This window comes from Aquarana catesbeiana, linkage group LG05, assembly GCF_042186555.1.
Source record: "Aquarana catesbeiana isolate 2022-GZ linkage group LG05, ASM4218655v1, whole genome shotgun sequence".
NCBI classification, from domain to species: domain Eukaryota; kingdom Metazoa; phylum Chordata; class Amphibia; order Anura; family Ranidae; genus Aquarana; species Aquarana catesbeiana.
In genome coordinates, this window is record NC_133328.1 from 583,202,919 (window position 1) to 583,221,303 (window position 18,385).

The 18,385-nt window shown below is 41.6% G+C and overlaps 1 protein-coding gene across 48 annotated transcripts in view; it reads left to right on the top strand.

The window, feature by feature from the left end:
- The window catches only part of RIMS2 (regulating synaptic membrane exocytosis 2), a 911,223-nt gene that overhangs the window by 117,043 nt on the left and 775,795 nt on the right, over nt 1-18,385 (top strand). For 39 of the 48 annotated variants that reach the window (XM_073632100.1, XM_073632110.1, XM_073632087.1 and 36 more), the window contains exons 2-3: nt 10,763-10,795; nt 17,150-17,236. The exons of 8 other annotated variants lie outside the window; for them this stretch is intronic. In XM_073632100.1, coding sequence (XP_073488201.1) covers nt 10,763-10,795; nt 17,150-17,236 — 120 coding nt within the window. The remainder of the gene's footprint in view (nt 1-10,762; nt 10,796-17,149; nt 17,237-18,385) is intronic. One more of the 48 variants, XM_073632098.1, reaches the window with a different exon arrangement.

Sequence of the window (18,385 nt, forward strand, 5' to 3'; positions counted from 1 at the left end):
CTGTTATGGCTGCAAAGGGTGGGCCAACTCAATATTGAACCCTACGGACCAAGACTGGGATGGCATTAAAGGTTCATGTGCGTGTAAAGGCAGGTGTCCCAATACTTTTGGTAATATAGTGTATATAGAATAGGCCATCATTTTAAAATATAGGAATGACTTTGGTGGTTTTAAACTACTGATCTACTGTATGTTCAACACCAAATAGGGTAGTTGTAAACAAATGAGGGGCAGGGAAGGATTTGGGTCCAAAAAATGGACTGTCCCCCCCCCCCCCCCCCAAAAAAAAAGGTCAGTTTGGAGCTCCTAACACTGAGTACCTGCCCAGACAAGTCTTTCTAGAATTTGTAGTTCCCCATAAGCTAGTAAGTAGAGAGTTACCTAACCTTACTTTGGGTGCTTTGTTTGTCTTTCACAGTTTATTGCTCGGATCCTCAGTGCTTTCACACTATATAAATATAATTCCAAATTTAAATGTGAGCACTGCCAAATTTGGCTAGACCAGATAACGGCAATCAATTTCTACTTTAGCTTCGCTGCTTTTAAATATAGAATCAGAGCTTGGAGCTAATTTTGGAAGCCAAGAAATCAAAGGCTGTAAAGTGAGTCGATTTTGTGGATTATTCCGGAGTCTTTGTCATCTGAAGTGGAATATGTGTCCAGCTTGTAATGATATTGTCATCGTCAGTAGGGGACAGAACCGTGCCTCGGGCAAAAAAACCTATGCAGACCGGTTTGTGAGGTTGTAATGTAGGCAACACATCATGTTTGTTCATGATCTCTGTTATTATATACAGTGCCTTGAAAAAGTATTCCTACCCCTTGAAATTTTCCACATTTTGTCATGTTACAACCAAAAACGTAAATGTATTTTGATTGGGATTTTATGTGATAGACCAACACAAAGTGGCACATAATTGTGAAGTGGAAGGAAAATGATAAATGTTTTTAGTTTCAATATGTTTATTGAGTTTTTTTGAGTAAACAAAAGTCTAAAAAGCTTGTTGTTCGCCCATACAGGGGCTAGAGACATGTAAAAATGACCGAAGATCAATATCGTTCACAATTATCCCGTAACATAGTGAAAATAAGGGATGATATCAAAAAATAACTACTGCATAAAGTGCCCTGTCTCCAAATTTGTCGCGGAAGGGGAGGCTCTTCTCCAGCACCCCCCCTCCATAGGAGGCAACGGTAAGAGTCAGAATAGTGAGAAACCAGAAAGAAAGCAAGAAGAGCAAAAAGGCAGAGAGAAGGGGGTCACAGATAGGAGAGGGGGAAAGGGAACGGAGGATCTCGGACGCGGCGCCTCACAGAAGGGAGTCAGACAAGGCCCAAACAGGATGCTTGAAGTGCGGGAAACTCATAAGAGATCCATGGTTCCCAAATTTTGAGAAATTTGGCGTGTGAATCATTCACAATACTGGACATTAGTTCCTGAAGTAACATAGCAGTCATGCGTGTCCTCACCCCCTGGAAGGCTACTCGTTGGGTCTTCCAGGCTTGAGCTATAGTTCGTTTAGCCGCTATGAAGAGATAAGTGGCCAGTTTCTGCTGAGGAGCCAACAGACCAGGTATTGGACAATGTAATAGGTGTAGCCTAGCATCCCTTCGGACTGTTAGATGGAAGAGTGTCTGCAGTAAGCCAAAAACTCTAGCCCAAAACCCCACCAGTCTTGGGCAGGACCACCAGGTGTGTATGACATCACCCCGCTGTCCACAGTTGGATAAATGGTTTTCAACATTTTTTACAAATAAATATGTGAAAAGTGTGGTGTTCATTTGTATTCAGCTCCCCTATACTTTGTAGAACCACCTTTCGCTATAATTACAGTTACAAGTCTTTTCGGGGATGTCTCTACCAGCTTTGCACATCTACAGAGTGAGATTTTTGCCCATCCTTCTTTGCAAAATAGCTCAAGCTCTGTCAGATTGGATGGAGAACCTCTGTGAACAGCAATTTTCAAGTCTTGCCACAGATTCTCAATTGGATTTAGGTCTGGACTTTGAATGGGCCATTCTAACACATGAATATGCTTTGATCTAAACCATTCCATTGTAGCTCTGGCTGTATGTTTAGGGTCGTTGTCCTGCTGGAAGGTGAACCTCCGTCCCAGTCTCAAGTCATTTGCAGACTCTAACAGGTTTTCTTCTAAGATTGCCCTGTATTTGGCTCCATCCATCTTCCCATCAACTCTGACCAGCTTCCCTGTCTCTGCTGAAGAGAAGCTTCCCCACAACATGATGCTGCCACCACCATGTTTGACGGTGGGGATGGTGTGTTCAGGGTGATGTGCAGTGTTAGTTTTCCGCCACACATAGCATTTTGCTTTTAGGCCAAAAAGTAAAATTTTGGTCTCATCTGACCAGAGCACCTTCTTCCACATGTTTGCTGTGTCCACAACATGGCTTCTCGCAAACTGCAAACGGGACTTCTTATGGTTTTCTTTCAACAATGACTTTCTTCTTGCCACTTTTCCATAAAGGCCAGATTTGTGGAGTGCACGACTAATAGTTGTCCTGTGGATAGATTCTCCCACCTGAGCTGTTGATCTCTGCAGCTCCTCCAGAGTTACCATGGGCCTCTTGGCTGCTTTTCTGATGAATGCTCTCCTTGCCCGGCCTGTCAGTTTAGGTGGACGGCCATGTCTTGGTAGGTTTGCAGTTGTGCCATACTCTTTCTATTTTCGGGTGATGGATTGAACACTCCGTGAGATGTTCAAAAAGCTTGGGATTTTTTTTTATAACCTATCCCAGCTTTAAACTTCTCCACAGCTTTATCCCTGACCTGTTTGGTGTGTTCCTTGGCCTTCATGATGCTATTTGTTCACTAAGGTTACACACAGGTGGACTCTATTTACTAATTAGGTGACTTCTGGAGGCAATTGGTTCCAATAGATTTTAGATGTTTATTTGTAAAAACATTTTGAAAACCATTTATCATTTTCCTTCCACTTCACAATTATGTGCCATTTTTTGTTGATCTATCACATAAAATCCCATTAAAATACATTTACATTTTTGTTTGTAACATGACAAAATTTGTAAAATTTTAAGGTGTATGAATACTTTTTCAAGGCACTGTAATAAAATAAAAAATAAATTATAGTATTATATTAGATGCTATAGTCCTAGTGGTGAGCAGTATTTTCTTTATTTCAAAATGGTCCCACCACTTGAAGGCATTGAGGTACTTGTGGTCCTTCCACAGCTTCCATACTGCAGGGTGCAACCCTTGACAACTTCAGCCAGTCACAGATATAATATGACCCATATTTGGACCTCTAACATACGCAAATACCTTGTGATTTGGAAATGGAACCTGTCAAATACACTGAGACGCAATCTGAAGGCCAATACAGTAAAACCTTGGATTGAGAGCATAATTTGTTCCGGAAACATGCTTGTAATCCAAAGCACTTGTATGTTAAAGCAAATTTTCCCATAAGAAATAATGGAAACTCAGATGATTCGTTCCACAACCATTTATTCATAAGTCCTTCAGTTTATAGTCCATATAAAAAGATTATAGCAATGTGATAGGTTGTGTAACCATAAAATGACCATCCACAAATGGAAGCCTCCACAGGGGGATTAGAAGCAAAATCCAGCAGGAACTACAGAGTATAAAAGAGAAGAGAGGCGCCTCTAAGTGTAGCAATATGGTTACATTTAATGAAGGTACAACATTTAGCAACTCACATGGTTGATGATTAAAAGACGCACATCCAAGTATGCAAACATCTGGGGTAAAGCTGCCCACATAGACAGTCCACTGCACCGCCGGCTCTCACCGCTGTCAGTCTGCAATCGTGACCAGGAAGACTACCCTGCAGTAGAGAAATTTCAAAGCGAGGCTTGAAGCGCTTGTGGAGCGCAGGCTGGAAGGGATGATGGTGGTGTGGAGGACGGTCTATGTGGACAGCCTGCATACTTAGATGTGCCTGTTTTAATCATCAACCATTTGACTTGCTAAATGTTGTACCTTCAATAAATGTAACCATATTGCTACACTTCTTCTGTTCTATTTTATACTCAGTTGTGACTTGTATATCAAGACATCGCTTGTATATCAAGTCAAAATTTATTAAAAACTTTTGCTTGTCTTGCAAAACGCTCTCAAAGCAAGGTTTTACTGTAATAATTTACAGGAATTATTGAAAATATATATGGTTGTTAGGCAAGGATGCTTTGGAAACACAGAAAGCAGCCACTCAACTCCAACTTTTGTGCAAATGAAAGACTAGCCAATGCGGTTCATGGCAACAATTCCCCTTTATCAGGGCTTAAAAAAAAAAAAATGACAATGATACACACAGATTATATTGTTTTATATAACATTATTTATAGACTGATAAAGGGCAGTTTTTTTTATTTCCCTTGAAGGCTGTTGGCCAAAAATACTCTATTGGATAAAGCATTTTGAATGAGGAACATTTACCTGCCTTTCTTAACCATTCGAGTTCCCATTTGGAATTTAGCACCAGCTACAGTATGTTTGCTTCCATACGTAGGATGCAAGTGTGGGAGCTGCCATTGCTAAATTCCTTTACTAATAGATGTATCTCACATGACTTTCATCCTTATCCTTGACTCAGAACATACATGCATAGCCAACAACTATGCAGGGAAAAGCTGTCTGCCACTTATAGAAATAGATCTAGTGGCTGAAGGTAGATCCAACCCTTGGCCTCCCACACGCAAGCCACCCCAGGCCATGACTGTAAGGCCGCGTACACACGGGCAGACTTTTCGACCGGACTTGTCCGACAGACTTTCCAGCGGACTTTCGTCGGACTTTTGACGGACTTCCGACTGACTTTTTAACGAACGGACTTGCCTACACACGATCACACCAAAGTCCGACGGATTCTTACGTGATGACGTACACCAGACTAAAATAAGGAAGTTGATAGCCAGTAGCCATTAGCTGCCCTAGCGTCCTTTTTTGTCCGTCGGACTAGCATACAGATGAGCGGATTTCTGGGTCCGGCGGAGTTACGACGTAAAGATTTAAAGCATGTTCCACATCTAAAGTCCGTCAGATTTGCGACTGGAAAAGTCCGCTGAAGGTCCGGTGAAGCCCACACACGATCGGTTTGTCCGTCGGCGTCCGTCAAAAAATCCGACCGTGTGTATGCTGCATAACATGGAAGAACCAGGACTACGGTAAGAGGAGGAAGGTCCAAATCTGCTCAAGGGTATTTAAAAGTATTAGTGTGAGTTGAAGATTGTGAGCAGCAAGGTGGTCTTTAATTGCTTTAAAGAACTAAGTAGGCAGCAGTGATGGACCATAGGCATTTATATGCTGTGGGGGAGCCCCAAAATGTTTAGCTTAGCAAATGTTGACTTGATCCAATGATCAAAAGCTTGACTTCACTCCTTACAGGGTGTGCGCATGCATGCAGAAACCTCTAGGTTGCCACTTTCTATGACTTCCATTTAGCACTTTCAAAAGTGTCACATTTTTATTATCAATCTGTGTTAATGTTTTAAAGCTTTTTATTGTTCAAAGTTTATGTGTGCCTTATTGCTGCTCATATCTGTTTTTTTGTCTGATGATCAGCACTCCTGTCCTTAGAAGTAACCTCTGCTGTAACAGTCATTCTGTGGGATCTTTTGTTGTCAAAATTGTGCATGTCAACTTCGTGGTATTTGGGGCTGATGCAAATAATGGAAGGGCATAGGAAATACACATAACATCAGAATGGTAATTCATTGTGGGGGAGTTTTCTACTAGTTATCTGTTATCAAAAGTAGGGTCATCCGTAAGTTTTATTAAAAAAAAGTAACCTATTATATTATAGCCTATGTATATGTGGAATTATAGGAAAACTGCACATTTCTTCCTGCCAAACCCTTCAGATGTCAGCTTTCTACACAAAGATGATACAAGGCTATGTGTTCAGGACCATGCTTACTACATGTCAGCAGGGGCTGTAGCAGACCAATTAGATTCAGCTGATGGTACTCCATAAAGCAGCTGGTTGTTGGAAGCATTGGGGAAGGTCCCTTTCACACAGGCTTTCCGATCAGGTCCACCTGTTAGTTTTTCAGGGGGACCAGATCAAAAGATTCATGAAGGTCCAAGGTCAGGGTGATGTAATTTGACTTGTGTTTACATCCGCCTACCTCTGAGTCCGTCCAGGTCTGGGAAAAAAAAGCATACTTATTTTATTTCATTTCTAAATGCAATGGGTCAGAGGTAGAGTTGCCACCTCATCCCTTTAAACCCAAACACCTTTGAATTACACAGGTTCTGAGGCTAATTAAATGCAAATAAGGCACCAAGTGAGTTTAATTACCACCTTAATCAGCCACAGAACCTGTGTAATTAATATGTGTTTGGGTTTAAAGGTATGAGGTGGCAACCATAGTCAGAGGTAGCCTGCTGTAAATGCACATACGTTCATTTACATCTGATCGCCCATAGAACCATCACAGGTCCACCACAGTCCACTGGTAAAATGTGGAAAGAAAACGGAATGGGCACAGATAAATAAACTGAGGACCATCCTGGTCTGCTCTGAATCAGCAGGGAATCTACTCACAGACTGGAGGAGATCTACTCAAAAGACTGGAGTATCCATCTGTGAAAGGACCCTTAAAGTAGAAGTTCACCCTAATACTAAATACTAAATCTACAGGCATCCACAATCTAAGACTAACCTATCTAGCCCTGTAAAGAAGAAATCGCTTTACATACCTTTTCTGAAGCCGCTCCGGTCCCAAGCTGAGCTGTCAGTGGCTGTGGAGGTGAGTGCAGAGGAGGCAGCCGACAATGGAAGCCCCATAGTAAGTCTATGTGTGACTTCACTTCCAGGCATTTCCCAGCCGTTGTCGGCTTTCTCTTCTGCAGAGCTTCCGCCGCTGGAGACCAGACCGGAGCGGATTCAGAAAAGATATGTATAGCAATTTCTTCTTTACAGGTCTAGATAGGTTAGTCTTAGATTGGTGATGCCAGGAGATTTAGCGATTTTAGTATTATGGTGAACTTCTACTTTAAAGTAGAAGTAACCTCTAACTTAAAGGGGTTGTAAACCCTCGTTTAAAAAAAAAAAAAATAACAAACATGTCATACTTACCTCCACTGTACTGTTCGTTTTGCACAGAGTGGCCCCGATCCTCCTCTTCTGGGGTCCCCCGACATCGGGAAACCACCTAGGAGAAGCGCTCTCCCAGGGGGTCACCCTGCCCACGTGCTCCCGAGTCAGGCTTTTGCGTCCATAGACACAGAATGCCATACTCGGCCCCACCCCCGGCTCCCGCATCATTGGATTTCATTGACAGCAGCTGGAGCCAATGGCTGAGCTGCTATCAATCTATCCAATCAAGACACTTCCAATCCTATGATGACAACTTTCACTTACCCTTCTCTATCAAGACAACAGAAACTTGAAAGGACTATGGAACCGCACTCTCCCCTATTCCCCATAATATGTAGTCCTCAATGATATCTGAGAATAATGTAAGTAACAAGCAGAAAGCACAGTAAGTTATCAGCTTACAAGATTTCTGGCAGGACCAACAGGTATTTGAACTTGTCAAACAGATAAAACAAAACACGTATAATGGTATATTTAACAGAAAAGGGAGCATGTCATATATTTTTATTGTTTAACCACTTACGGACCAGCAGGCCTTTATACGTCGGTACTTTGACGTAGAATACCGGGGCTATGGCAGATAGCTGCCATAACCCCGGTATTTTCTTCAACGGCGTGAGAGGTGCCCGCCGCACTCTGGTCGTCTCGGCCGCTTACCGGGATGTTTACATTTCTTGTAATAGGAATAAAATTAATTAAAGTAAAATAAATAAGGAAAAAATAAATGAATTAAAGTGACCCGTCCCGCTGAGCTTGCGCGCAGGAGCAAACGCATACGTAAGTCGCGGCCGCATATGAAAACGATGTTCAAACCACACATGTGGGGTCTCGCCGCGATCGTTAGAGCGAGAGCAATAATTCTAGCAAAATACCTCCTCTGTAACTCAAAACTGGTTACCTGTAGAGATGGTTAAACGTCGCCTATGGAGATTTTTAAGGGTCAAAGTTTGTCACCATTCCAGTGGGCACAATTTTGAAGCATGACATGTTGGGTATCAATCTACTCGGCATAACATTATCTTTCACAATATAAAAAAAAATGGGCTAACTTTACTGTTGTTTTATTTTTTAATTCAAAAAAGTGTATTTTTCCAAAATAATTGCGCTTTTAAGACCGTTGCGCAAATACGATGTGACATAAAGTATTGCAGTGACTGCCATTTTATTCTCTAGGGTGTCTGAAAAAAATGTATATAATGTTTGGGGGTTCTAAGTAATTTTCTAGCAAAAAAAAAAAAATGATTTTAACTTGTAGACAACAAGTTTGAAAAATAGGCCTGGTCCTTAAAAGTGGTTAAAGAGAATGAGCCATGAGCTGAAATATATCTGATTAATTACATTTAAGCAGTTCAAAACCTGTTATTTAATGTGGAAGTGTATTCTATAATTAATCTATGAACATTAAATAGCCATTTACTACATGTACCTTGATAAACTACTATGTTTCATGTCTGTTTGCACTCTGGTTGTCCAACATTCAGCATTGGACGGTGCCAACAATTTACCAGTCACACCATGCAACTCATGTTGTCACTTAGCCACCCTCACCCCCATCTATGTCTTGTGATTGAAAAGCCTGATAAGAACCTGCATGAATGCACTCCCTCATTGAGGGACACCTTGAGTTGCATGTTGTCACTGATAATCAGCAGTTTCCAATGAGTTTTGCTGGACAACCTGTCCGAAAACTAAAAGACATCCTAGTAGTTTTAAATTCCCGCTATGAGATTTAATTGGTTTATACCTAGCAATATGGAGGTCCCAGGCTCTGGTAGAGAGTTGACTGAGGGTGACATTAAGAAATCTGCATACATTGGGGCATGATGCCAAACATGCTGGAAAATACTTTTTTGGGTTTAGATACCCTAATGTAACTGTGATCCGTGTTTTTAAATGGAAATTGTTTTTGAAATGTACTGTTGATTCATGCACGTTGGACTGTCAATTGACATGATTCATTAAACTACAATAGTGCCTAAGAAATGTCCAAGTAATGTGTCAATTTCACTTTAGAGTCCACTTTTGCATGCCGTAGGGCTAGTGTACACAGTAATTTTAGACTCTTCTACCATGCATTTAAATGCCCTTGCCTTGCCATGCATTCACATTCATTGGTATGGAGAAAAAAAAATTCCTGCACAAACTGACCCTAACCAGGGGACAAACTATATGTAGTACTCCATCTCCAAGCACTTGCCCCGAGACAAGCTTCTCATGAGAAATGCATGGGGATGGGGGCGTATTGACTAAAGTGTTTCTGGAGATGATTGGAGATGGAGAAAGTTGCTGCTTGGTAGCTGTGTTGTCAGATGACTGTGGATGGTGTCCTGCCTTAGGCAAGTCATAGATTACACACCATGGGTGGAAGGAAATAAAATCGCTCGATTACCCCATCAACACAGTCAATGTTGATGGGGGAATCGCTCCCGCAGTGCTATTGTGTTTTGCTAGCGGGGAGCTTTCCCCGTTGGCAGAACACAAGGATCACTGCCAGCTGCTATAACCACTGTCAGTGATCGCTTGCAAAAAATCTGATAGGCTGGTTGTACTGAAGTAGATCAATTAATTGACTTCAGTGCAACCAGCCTGACCATAGATGGATCACATCTTGGCCAGCCCCTGCTGAACTGGCCAAGATTCGATCCATCTATGGCCGGCTTAAGACAGCAACTAGGAATATGGGACAAAGTACTACATGTCCCCTGGGGAACAGAACACAGTATTTGTATTTTTTTTTGCTCGTTTTGTGTAGGAATGGATACAAAATGGCGCTCCCCTACATCCAGTGGTGGACTCTTTCTGTCGTCTTCATGTCCAGTGCCGGTCTATGGGCATGATGACATCAGGAACAATCCACCGCACAAGACCGCTGGACCATGGGGAAGCAGGAGCTGAAGGGGCCGGTTTTGCACTGGGAGGACCAGAGGATTAAGTGAGTATATCTCGGATCTCTGACACCCTAGACCAGGGGTGTCCAAACTACGGCCCTCCAGCTGTTGCGGAACTACACTTCCCATGAGGCATTGTAAAACTCTGACATTCACAGACATGACTAGGCATGATGGGAGTTGTAGTTCCTTAACAACTGGAGGGCCATAGTTTGGACACCACTGCCCTAGACCATTGGTCTCCAAACTATGGCCCTCCAATTGTTCAAGATTTTTACAATGTCTCATGAGACATGTAGTTCCACAACAGCTGGAGGGCCGTAGTTTGGAGATCCCAGCCCTAGACAAAGACAAGCAGTGAATCTGCTGGGCCCACACTGCATGGGGAAAAAAATCTGCTCAGAGTTCAGACCTTGATGCTTTATTATGTTGAAGAATTTTCATCACTCGTTAAAACAGCAAAACATTGGATGAGTAATAAAATATCATCAACATTACCGAACAAGTCTAGTTAAATGTATCGGAAAAGACATTTGGCTTTGCAACAGTTGAAGCAATTTGGATTTCACCCTTTCACCCCTTTCACCCCTGGAGCCCCTGGAGCCCTTGAGAGGTATAAGAAAGCAATGGGTTATTGAATTTGCCAGGAAATATGCAAAACTGAAATTTCAGTTTTGAGTGGGTTTAATTTTTAAACCACACTAGTTTTTCTTCATAGTGGCATGATACCTATATGTTGCCCTCAGCTGTACAAACTTATCTTTTTAGGGTGAAAGAAGAACAAAAACCCCAGCTCTCACAGTAAGTAAATCTCCTCATGGTGCAGTAGGCTTGATTTTTATTTGTTTGTTTTGCTGTGTTTTTTTTGCTTTTATGCTACTTTGGTGTTAGGTGAAACTGAAACCTGATAGGCTGCATCCAGTGTGTCATCTGCTTCCTGATTGGCTTTGTAAGATGGCTGCATGCAGCTTTCTTACCCCATCCACATTAGCTGGATGTCCTCTCCTCCTGCCTGCTTGTGGACTAGTTCACAGTGTGAGACCTGTGTGTTTCCTACATCTCTTGCTGGCTGACTCTTGTAGCTGCCATCCTCTCACTGGCTCCTGGCTTTTTCTTTTCTGCCTCTCTGTAGTGGGTGATCTTGAAGTTGAGAGTCGCATATCCAGTCGCCTGTTAACAATGCTAGATTAGGGAAAAAAGAAACAGCCCTGGCACATATACCGGCCAAAATTTAAGTACATAACATATGTTTAGGAAAGTGAATCACAACATATAATCTGAAATCCAACTGTATCATAAAAACCTCCAAGTATGATTTACATTTGCTGTGTCAGATAGTCTCTTATCTACATGCAATTGCTCAAAAAGGTGCTCTGAAAAGAAAATAGTTAATATTAACCTCTTATGATGCCAATACTGCCAGTTTCAATGGTAAGAGAAACTACAGACTGTTCAGAATCTGACATTTCTGGGAGTGTTGGAGACCGGATCTCCTGTTGCACTCATTGATTTGATCCACTGGCTGCTATTGTGTCCTGTGACTTGGGAGCCAGCAGGAGAAACCACTGTGCAAATCAGGGAACCAAGAATCTAGAAGTATCAGATTCTAAAGATTCCTCAAGCAGTGGGCTCTCGTCTGCATAGAAGAGATTGGGGGCACTTGTGGCAGAAGTGGTGAGTATTAACTATCTTGGAAAAAAGTATTGGGACTGGAATACACCCACCCCAAACAAAGGATTGGACTTTATCGGCTCAGCATCAGAGACACCAAATATTTATAAAAGATCAATACCTTTATTACAAAAAAAGTTAAAAAACACATGTACAAGTGAATAATAGTATAAAAATAGAAGAAATTCCCCTCAAAATAACCAAGGGGCAAAGAGGCTCCAAGTTTATACATCTCACAATAGATTGGGAGTATAGGTAGTAGTTAAAGTTACGTATCAAAATTTATGAAATGTAGATGTATAACAATACTCTTCCAGTCACCGGGGTCAACGTGTTTCACCAATTTATGGCTTCTTCAGTGTATTGAGAGGACATCAACAGGCATGGCAAACCACAGAAGGTCCAAGGATCAATCTTGGGGGAGGACACAAGGGCTCCAGAATCACATCAAACCCACCAAGGAGGACAGTAGGCGATCATATGTAAATAGGGCAACCTTAAGCTGCTTTCAACTAGTCAAAGTGTATGAAGAGACTCCAACAATGAATCCCAGTTAGAAAAAAACAATCATAAATGATAATGTGTAAGGCCACATCCAAATAGCAGCGGGTGACATGTCATATACTTCAGGATCCTATTGGTTGAAAAACCACCTGGAGGTTATCTTAGGCCTAGTTAGTTCCGATAGCTTGCTGTGAATCACCCTAGCCCCATTGCTGCAATCAGGATTTGGCTTTACACTTTACCATTTATAATTGGTCTTTTCTAACTGGGATTCAATAAGTAATGGAAATAGATAATGTGGGTGGTCTACTATTTTTGCATTGGAAGCTATGTAGTGAGAGCAATCAAAGACTATGAAGCAAAATCTTATCATTTATCGTATACTGCCAATTATTTTATTTTAATTATATCAAGCCAAAAAGAGCCTTGTGTTTGTAACTTCATAGCAGCAGTAGTTTACAATAAGCAATAAAGTTCATTGGTTAAGATAGAGAAGACTTTATGGAAAAAAACAAGTTGCCAGTTTCCAGTCGGGGCATACCTGTTAAGAGTGAAGAATCATGGAATCATACAAGTGCTGGAACAAAAGTTGTAACGATGCTGTAAAAACACTAATGGTTCTCAATTGAAGTTCCACTGAAACATATCAGAGATGAAATAGGGGTACAGGGGTTTTAAAATAAAGGTGACCGTCATCTAAAGCAAGCATGACCCTAGAATTTTTGCCGGTTCTTTATTTCTGGCTAGGGGCATGCAGTAGCTGCTGCCAGTGATACCAGTTAACTTGGTAACCTTTAACTCCTTTACCATTCAAAATTCAAAGGAAACTAAGAAACATAGGTTCCATTACTGAGACAGCCCTGCCCTGAGACAGGGTTTCAATACTTCCCCAGAAGTAAGCTTAGCATGAAAACAAAGCAAACTTTTCAGCTTGAGGTTGACTTATGGTGGTCAACAATAATAAATAAGAACAATGGTGCCCCACTAATTGCCAACGTCCCTTAAATGACTAACAAGGTATTCAAGAAGTTCTCCCCATGGGACTTTACAGGCAATGTACACAAGATGAGTAAAAGGCAATGTATGCCAATCTTTATTGCAAAAGAAGGTAATAGCAACAAAATACAATATATAGTAGCTGGTCTAGATGTACTTATGCAGCACGACACAGTATATTTTTCTAGGATACCCCATTGTCCATGGTAAACCAATATATTCTGCCCTGTTGAATGGCTTGATCAATTGCATTTGAGACCAGAACAAAGGCCTAGCGCATTTCGGAACTAAGTCCTTCATCAGGGAAGAGAAGGAGGAAATATGTATCATGTTGTGTCAAAGAACAAACCAAAACAGCTGTTTTGGTTAGAGGGTTGGGTAAGGGCTGTTTACCATCTCTCAGGGTGGATGCACAAATCTTTTCTGTTTTCAACATCATGGTAGCCCCAGTGATCCCATGCTGACTCCTCAGGGTGCATCTCCGTTTTGCCCGCAGTACATGATCACATTTATGGCAGTCCTAACTGTTTATTGTTTTTAACCAAAACAGCTGGTTTGGTTTGTTCTTTGAGAAAACAAATGACACATGGTATATCCCTTTTTACTCCTGATGAAGGAGTTCTCTCTGAAACACGTTAAACTTTGTATTGGTCTCATGTCCAGCTGATCAAGCCATATAACAGGGTGGATTATATTGTTTTACCATGGACAATGGGGTATCCAGAATAATATTGTGTTGTGCTGTATCTGTGCATCTAGACCAGCTATATTGTATTTTATTGCTTTTACTTGCTTGTGTAATAAAGATTGGCATACATTGCCTTTTACTCATATGTTGTGTACATTACCTGTAAAGTCCCATGGGGGGAACTTCTTGAATCTGATGGTAGCCAACAATGGTTGCATGAATGGAACACAATATCCAGCTTATACACTCATCGGCCACTTTATTAGGTACACCTGTTCAATTGCTTGGAAACACAATTTGCAAATCATCCAATCACATGGCAGCAACTCAATGCATTTGGGCATCTAGAATTGGTGAAGACGACTTGCTGAAGTTCAAACTGAGCATCAAAATGGGGAAGAAGGGGAATTGGGTGACTTTGAACATGGCATGGTTGTTTAGTGCTAGAAAGGCTGGTCTGAGTATTTCAAAAACTGCTAATCTACTGGAGTTTTCAGGCACAACCATCTCTAGGATTTACACAGAATGGTCTGAGAAAGAGAAAATATCCAGTGAGCAGCAGTTGTGTGGACGAAAATGCCTTGTTGATGTCACAGGTCAGAGGTCAGAGGAGAATGGCCAGACTGGTTGGAGATGATAGAAAGGCAACAGTAACTCAAATAACCACTACAACCAAGATATGCAGAATACCATCTGTGAATGCAGAACACATCGAACCTTGAAGCAGATGGGCTACACCAGCAGAAGACCACACTGGGTGCCACTCCTGTCAGCTAAGAACAGGAAACTGAAGCTACAATTCACAAAGGCTCAACAAAATTGGAAAAACGTTGCGCGGTCTGATGAGTCTCGATTTCAGCGACATTCAGATGGTGGGGTCGGAATTTTGCGTGAACAACATGAAAACATGGATCCATCCTGCCTTGTATCAACAGTTCAGGCTGGTGGTGGTGTAATGGTGTGGGGGATATTTTCTTGGCACATTTTGGGCCTCTTAGTACATATTGAGCATCATTTAAACCCCACGGCCTTCCTGAATATTATTGTTGACCATGTCCATCCCTTTATGACTACAGTGTGCCCATCTTCTGATGGCTCCTTCCAACAAGACCATGTCACAAAGCTCAAATCATCTCACCACTGGTTTCTTGAACATGACATTGAGGTCACTGTACTCCAATGGCCTTCACAGTCACCAGATCCCAATCCAATAGAGCACCTTTGGGATGTGGTGGAATGGGAGATTCGCATCATGGATGTGCAACCGACAAATCTGCAGCAACTGTGTGATGTTATCATGTCACTATGGACCAAAATCTCTGAGGAATGTTTCCAACACCTTGTTGAATCTATGCCATGAAGAATTAAGGCATTTCTGAAGGCAGAAGGGGTCCAACCTGGAAATAGCAAGGTGTACCTAATAAAGTGGCCAGTAAGTGTTAATATTTTTCAACAGAGCACCAAAAAGGAGCCATATAATGTGTTCCTTCCATCCCATGGACAGCCAGGATTGTTTCTGTGAGTACATTCCACTTAAAATAAAGTCCCTAAATCTATTACACATAAGGTATAACATTCTTCACAAAAGCAAATAGATACTTTTAGGCCAGGTTCACACATATGCGAATTGGATGTGCCCTTCCCCGGATCCAATTTGCATGACAGAAGAGTGTGACGGCTCTCAATGGTTCACACATCTCTGGGGCGGCTGCAGAGTGCACAGCAGAAGGGTCCTGTGCGTCTTTGGCTCTGTTTCAGGTCCGAATTCAGGCTAAAATTCAGACCTGAAACTGTGAACGGGGATGCACCGGACCCCCTGCTGCAAGCCACAGCCGCACATAGTGTGAACCCAGACTCAATTGCATTGTCATACAGAATGGAACCCCAGACGTTGGTCAAGAACACAGATATATTCAATCAGATGTGGAAGGAGGATTGATCCTTGAAAAGTAATGCAAAGATTTTGGTTGTAAAAACACCTCTCCTTGTTGATATGGGTCAACATTTTAGTCACTGAGAAAAACAACTTTAAAATGCTGACCCATTCAAAATGACACATACATAGCTGAAGCACACTCCTTTTTCAATTTACAAAATAAATGTAAAATAAGGGCAAATTTTGTGAGGGATCCAATTATAATTTATGTTTACATTAGGTGGGCAGTGTAAGGAATGTAGGGGCAATAGGAATCAATGGGGTAATATACTAAAACTGTGCAAAATCTGGTGCAGCTCTGCAAATAAACCAATCAGCTCCTATTTTTCTTTTTCAAAGCTTAATTGAACAAGCTGAAGTTAGAAGCTGATTGGCTACCATGCACAGCTGCACCAGATTTGCACTCTCTGGTTTTAGTAAATAAACCCCAATGGGTTTAATTTACTAAAGACAAACAGACTGTGCAACCTTGCACAGTGCAGTTACCCTCTACAAGTGCAGTTGCTCCAGAGCTTAGTAAATGAACAGAAGCTCTGCTGACTTCCATCATCCAATCATGTGCAAGCAAAAATGCTGTTTTTAATTTTTCCTTGCCTGTGATTGGGTATTCTTTGCAAAGTGAGCCTTCATCTCATTTACTAAGCTCTGGAGCAATCGCACTTGTAGAGGGTAACTGCACTTTGCAAGGTGCACAGTCTATTTTCCTTTAGTAAACCAATGCCTCTCCGAAAGGAACTGTGGGGTTGCTTTGCTAAAGGCAATTACACTGTGCACTTTACCAAGTGCAGTTACCCTCTGCAAGTGCAGTTGCTCCAGAGCTTAGTAAATGAGGTAAAGCTTCACTTTGCAAAGAATACCCAATCACGTGCAAGGAAAATTTAAAAAAACAGCATTTTTGCTTGCACATGATTGGATGATGGAAGTCAGCAGAGCTTCTGCTCATTTACTTAACTGCTCTTGCAGAGTACAACTGCACTTTGCAAAGTGCACAGTCTGTTTGCCTTTAGTAAATCAACCCCTGTGTGTCCCATACATATCCCTCTTATTGCATTTAATTTTATTTCCTTTAGCCCTGGTTCCCATTGATGTGATTTGGCATGCAATTTGACATGTCAAATTGCATGCCAAATCGGCGGCAAATGTGGCGTCGCACTGATTCCCAAAAGTAGTTTCTTTTTTGGAATTCAGTTACCCATTCACAACAAAAATGCAAGTGCATCCATTGATCCATTGTCAACAGCTTGCTGAATTTCTGACTCCAACTTCACGATTGTCCTGTAGTGACTTGGGATGACAACCTTTTTGAGCCTGTTGCTTGTACTCCTTGTGGTAAAGTTGCCTTGTTTGCTTATCCAAACAGGTGGTTTCCCTTTAGTGGGATCACTGAACTGGTTAATAATGTTCTCCAGCCACAGTCAAAGCAGCAAAATGAAAAGGAGCCTGAGAAGTAAGTAAGCTGCTTTGCTTAGATTAAGTACAACCGCCGTAGCATTTGTGCATACTACTAGTTAGTATGTGTAGAAATGCTTGTAGACTGTCAGTGCATTTTTTTTTTAAACCTGTTTACATCTGTGTTGCGGTTTGCTCCTTTTCTTTGAAATTCATAAAGCAGTGTAACAATAAGAGATGCTTTTCTTGGGCACGCAAAGCTCATTTTACTGGCAGCAGACAGTGAGATTAAGCACAGAGGCTGGCAGGAAGAAGGGCAAGCTCGCTGTCCTGATTTGGTCATTTGAATTCACTTTGCCAGCATGTCTGTAATGGGTTGTGCCCATCTGTGTATCCATTGCTATTCTCATATACATGAAGGCAAAAAAAATATATAACACACATTTGAAGCAGCCATTGGTGGAAATAAATAAATCTCAGCCTTGCATTAAAAAGCATTTTATTGTCCACCGGTGTTAAACATGGGCAGACAGCTCACTTCACTCCCAGCAACTAACGCATTTTGGCCCAGTTTTCTGTTTGGACTGGTGTTGGCAGCGCTTTATTCATACTACAGGTGAGAGTCACCTTCACAGCTGGCATGACGGGACTTCTAGTTCCAACTACAGGATACCTCCACATGCATTAACCCATAGCAACAAATCTGGACTTCATTTTCTGGTTTTACTGTATGGTTAAATACTGTTATTTGTTACAAACGTAGGACTTGGATCTGCAGCTAAAACTTATTGGTGAAACAATGCATATTACAATTACGCAGAATGTAATATCCCATCGATCGGTTGCTGTGGAGTTAGCTTTTTGCTGCCTTATGTGCAAATTTCAGGAAGAATGAACAAAAAAGAGAAAATAGGTACAGGACCAATATATGTAGAAGTTTATTTTGCTGCAGGTTAGTCTGGAAAATGTGGTGACTGATCCCTCTATACTGTTGAACCTGTGTTTATAATAGGCATTTTTTTTGTAGGCTACCTGGGGGGGAGCTGTTAACCCCCCTTTCCCATGGAAACTAGTAAGAGGGACATACAATACCTTTACTCATTCACATACTTCCCAGCTTTCTGAGATGGGAACATAGGACACATATTAGCAAAAGTATGTAAGCATAGGACACACCCCCTGCCACACCCCCTTAAAGTAGAATTAT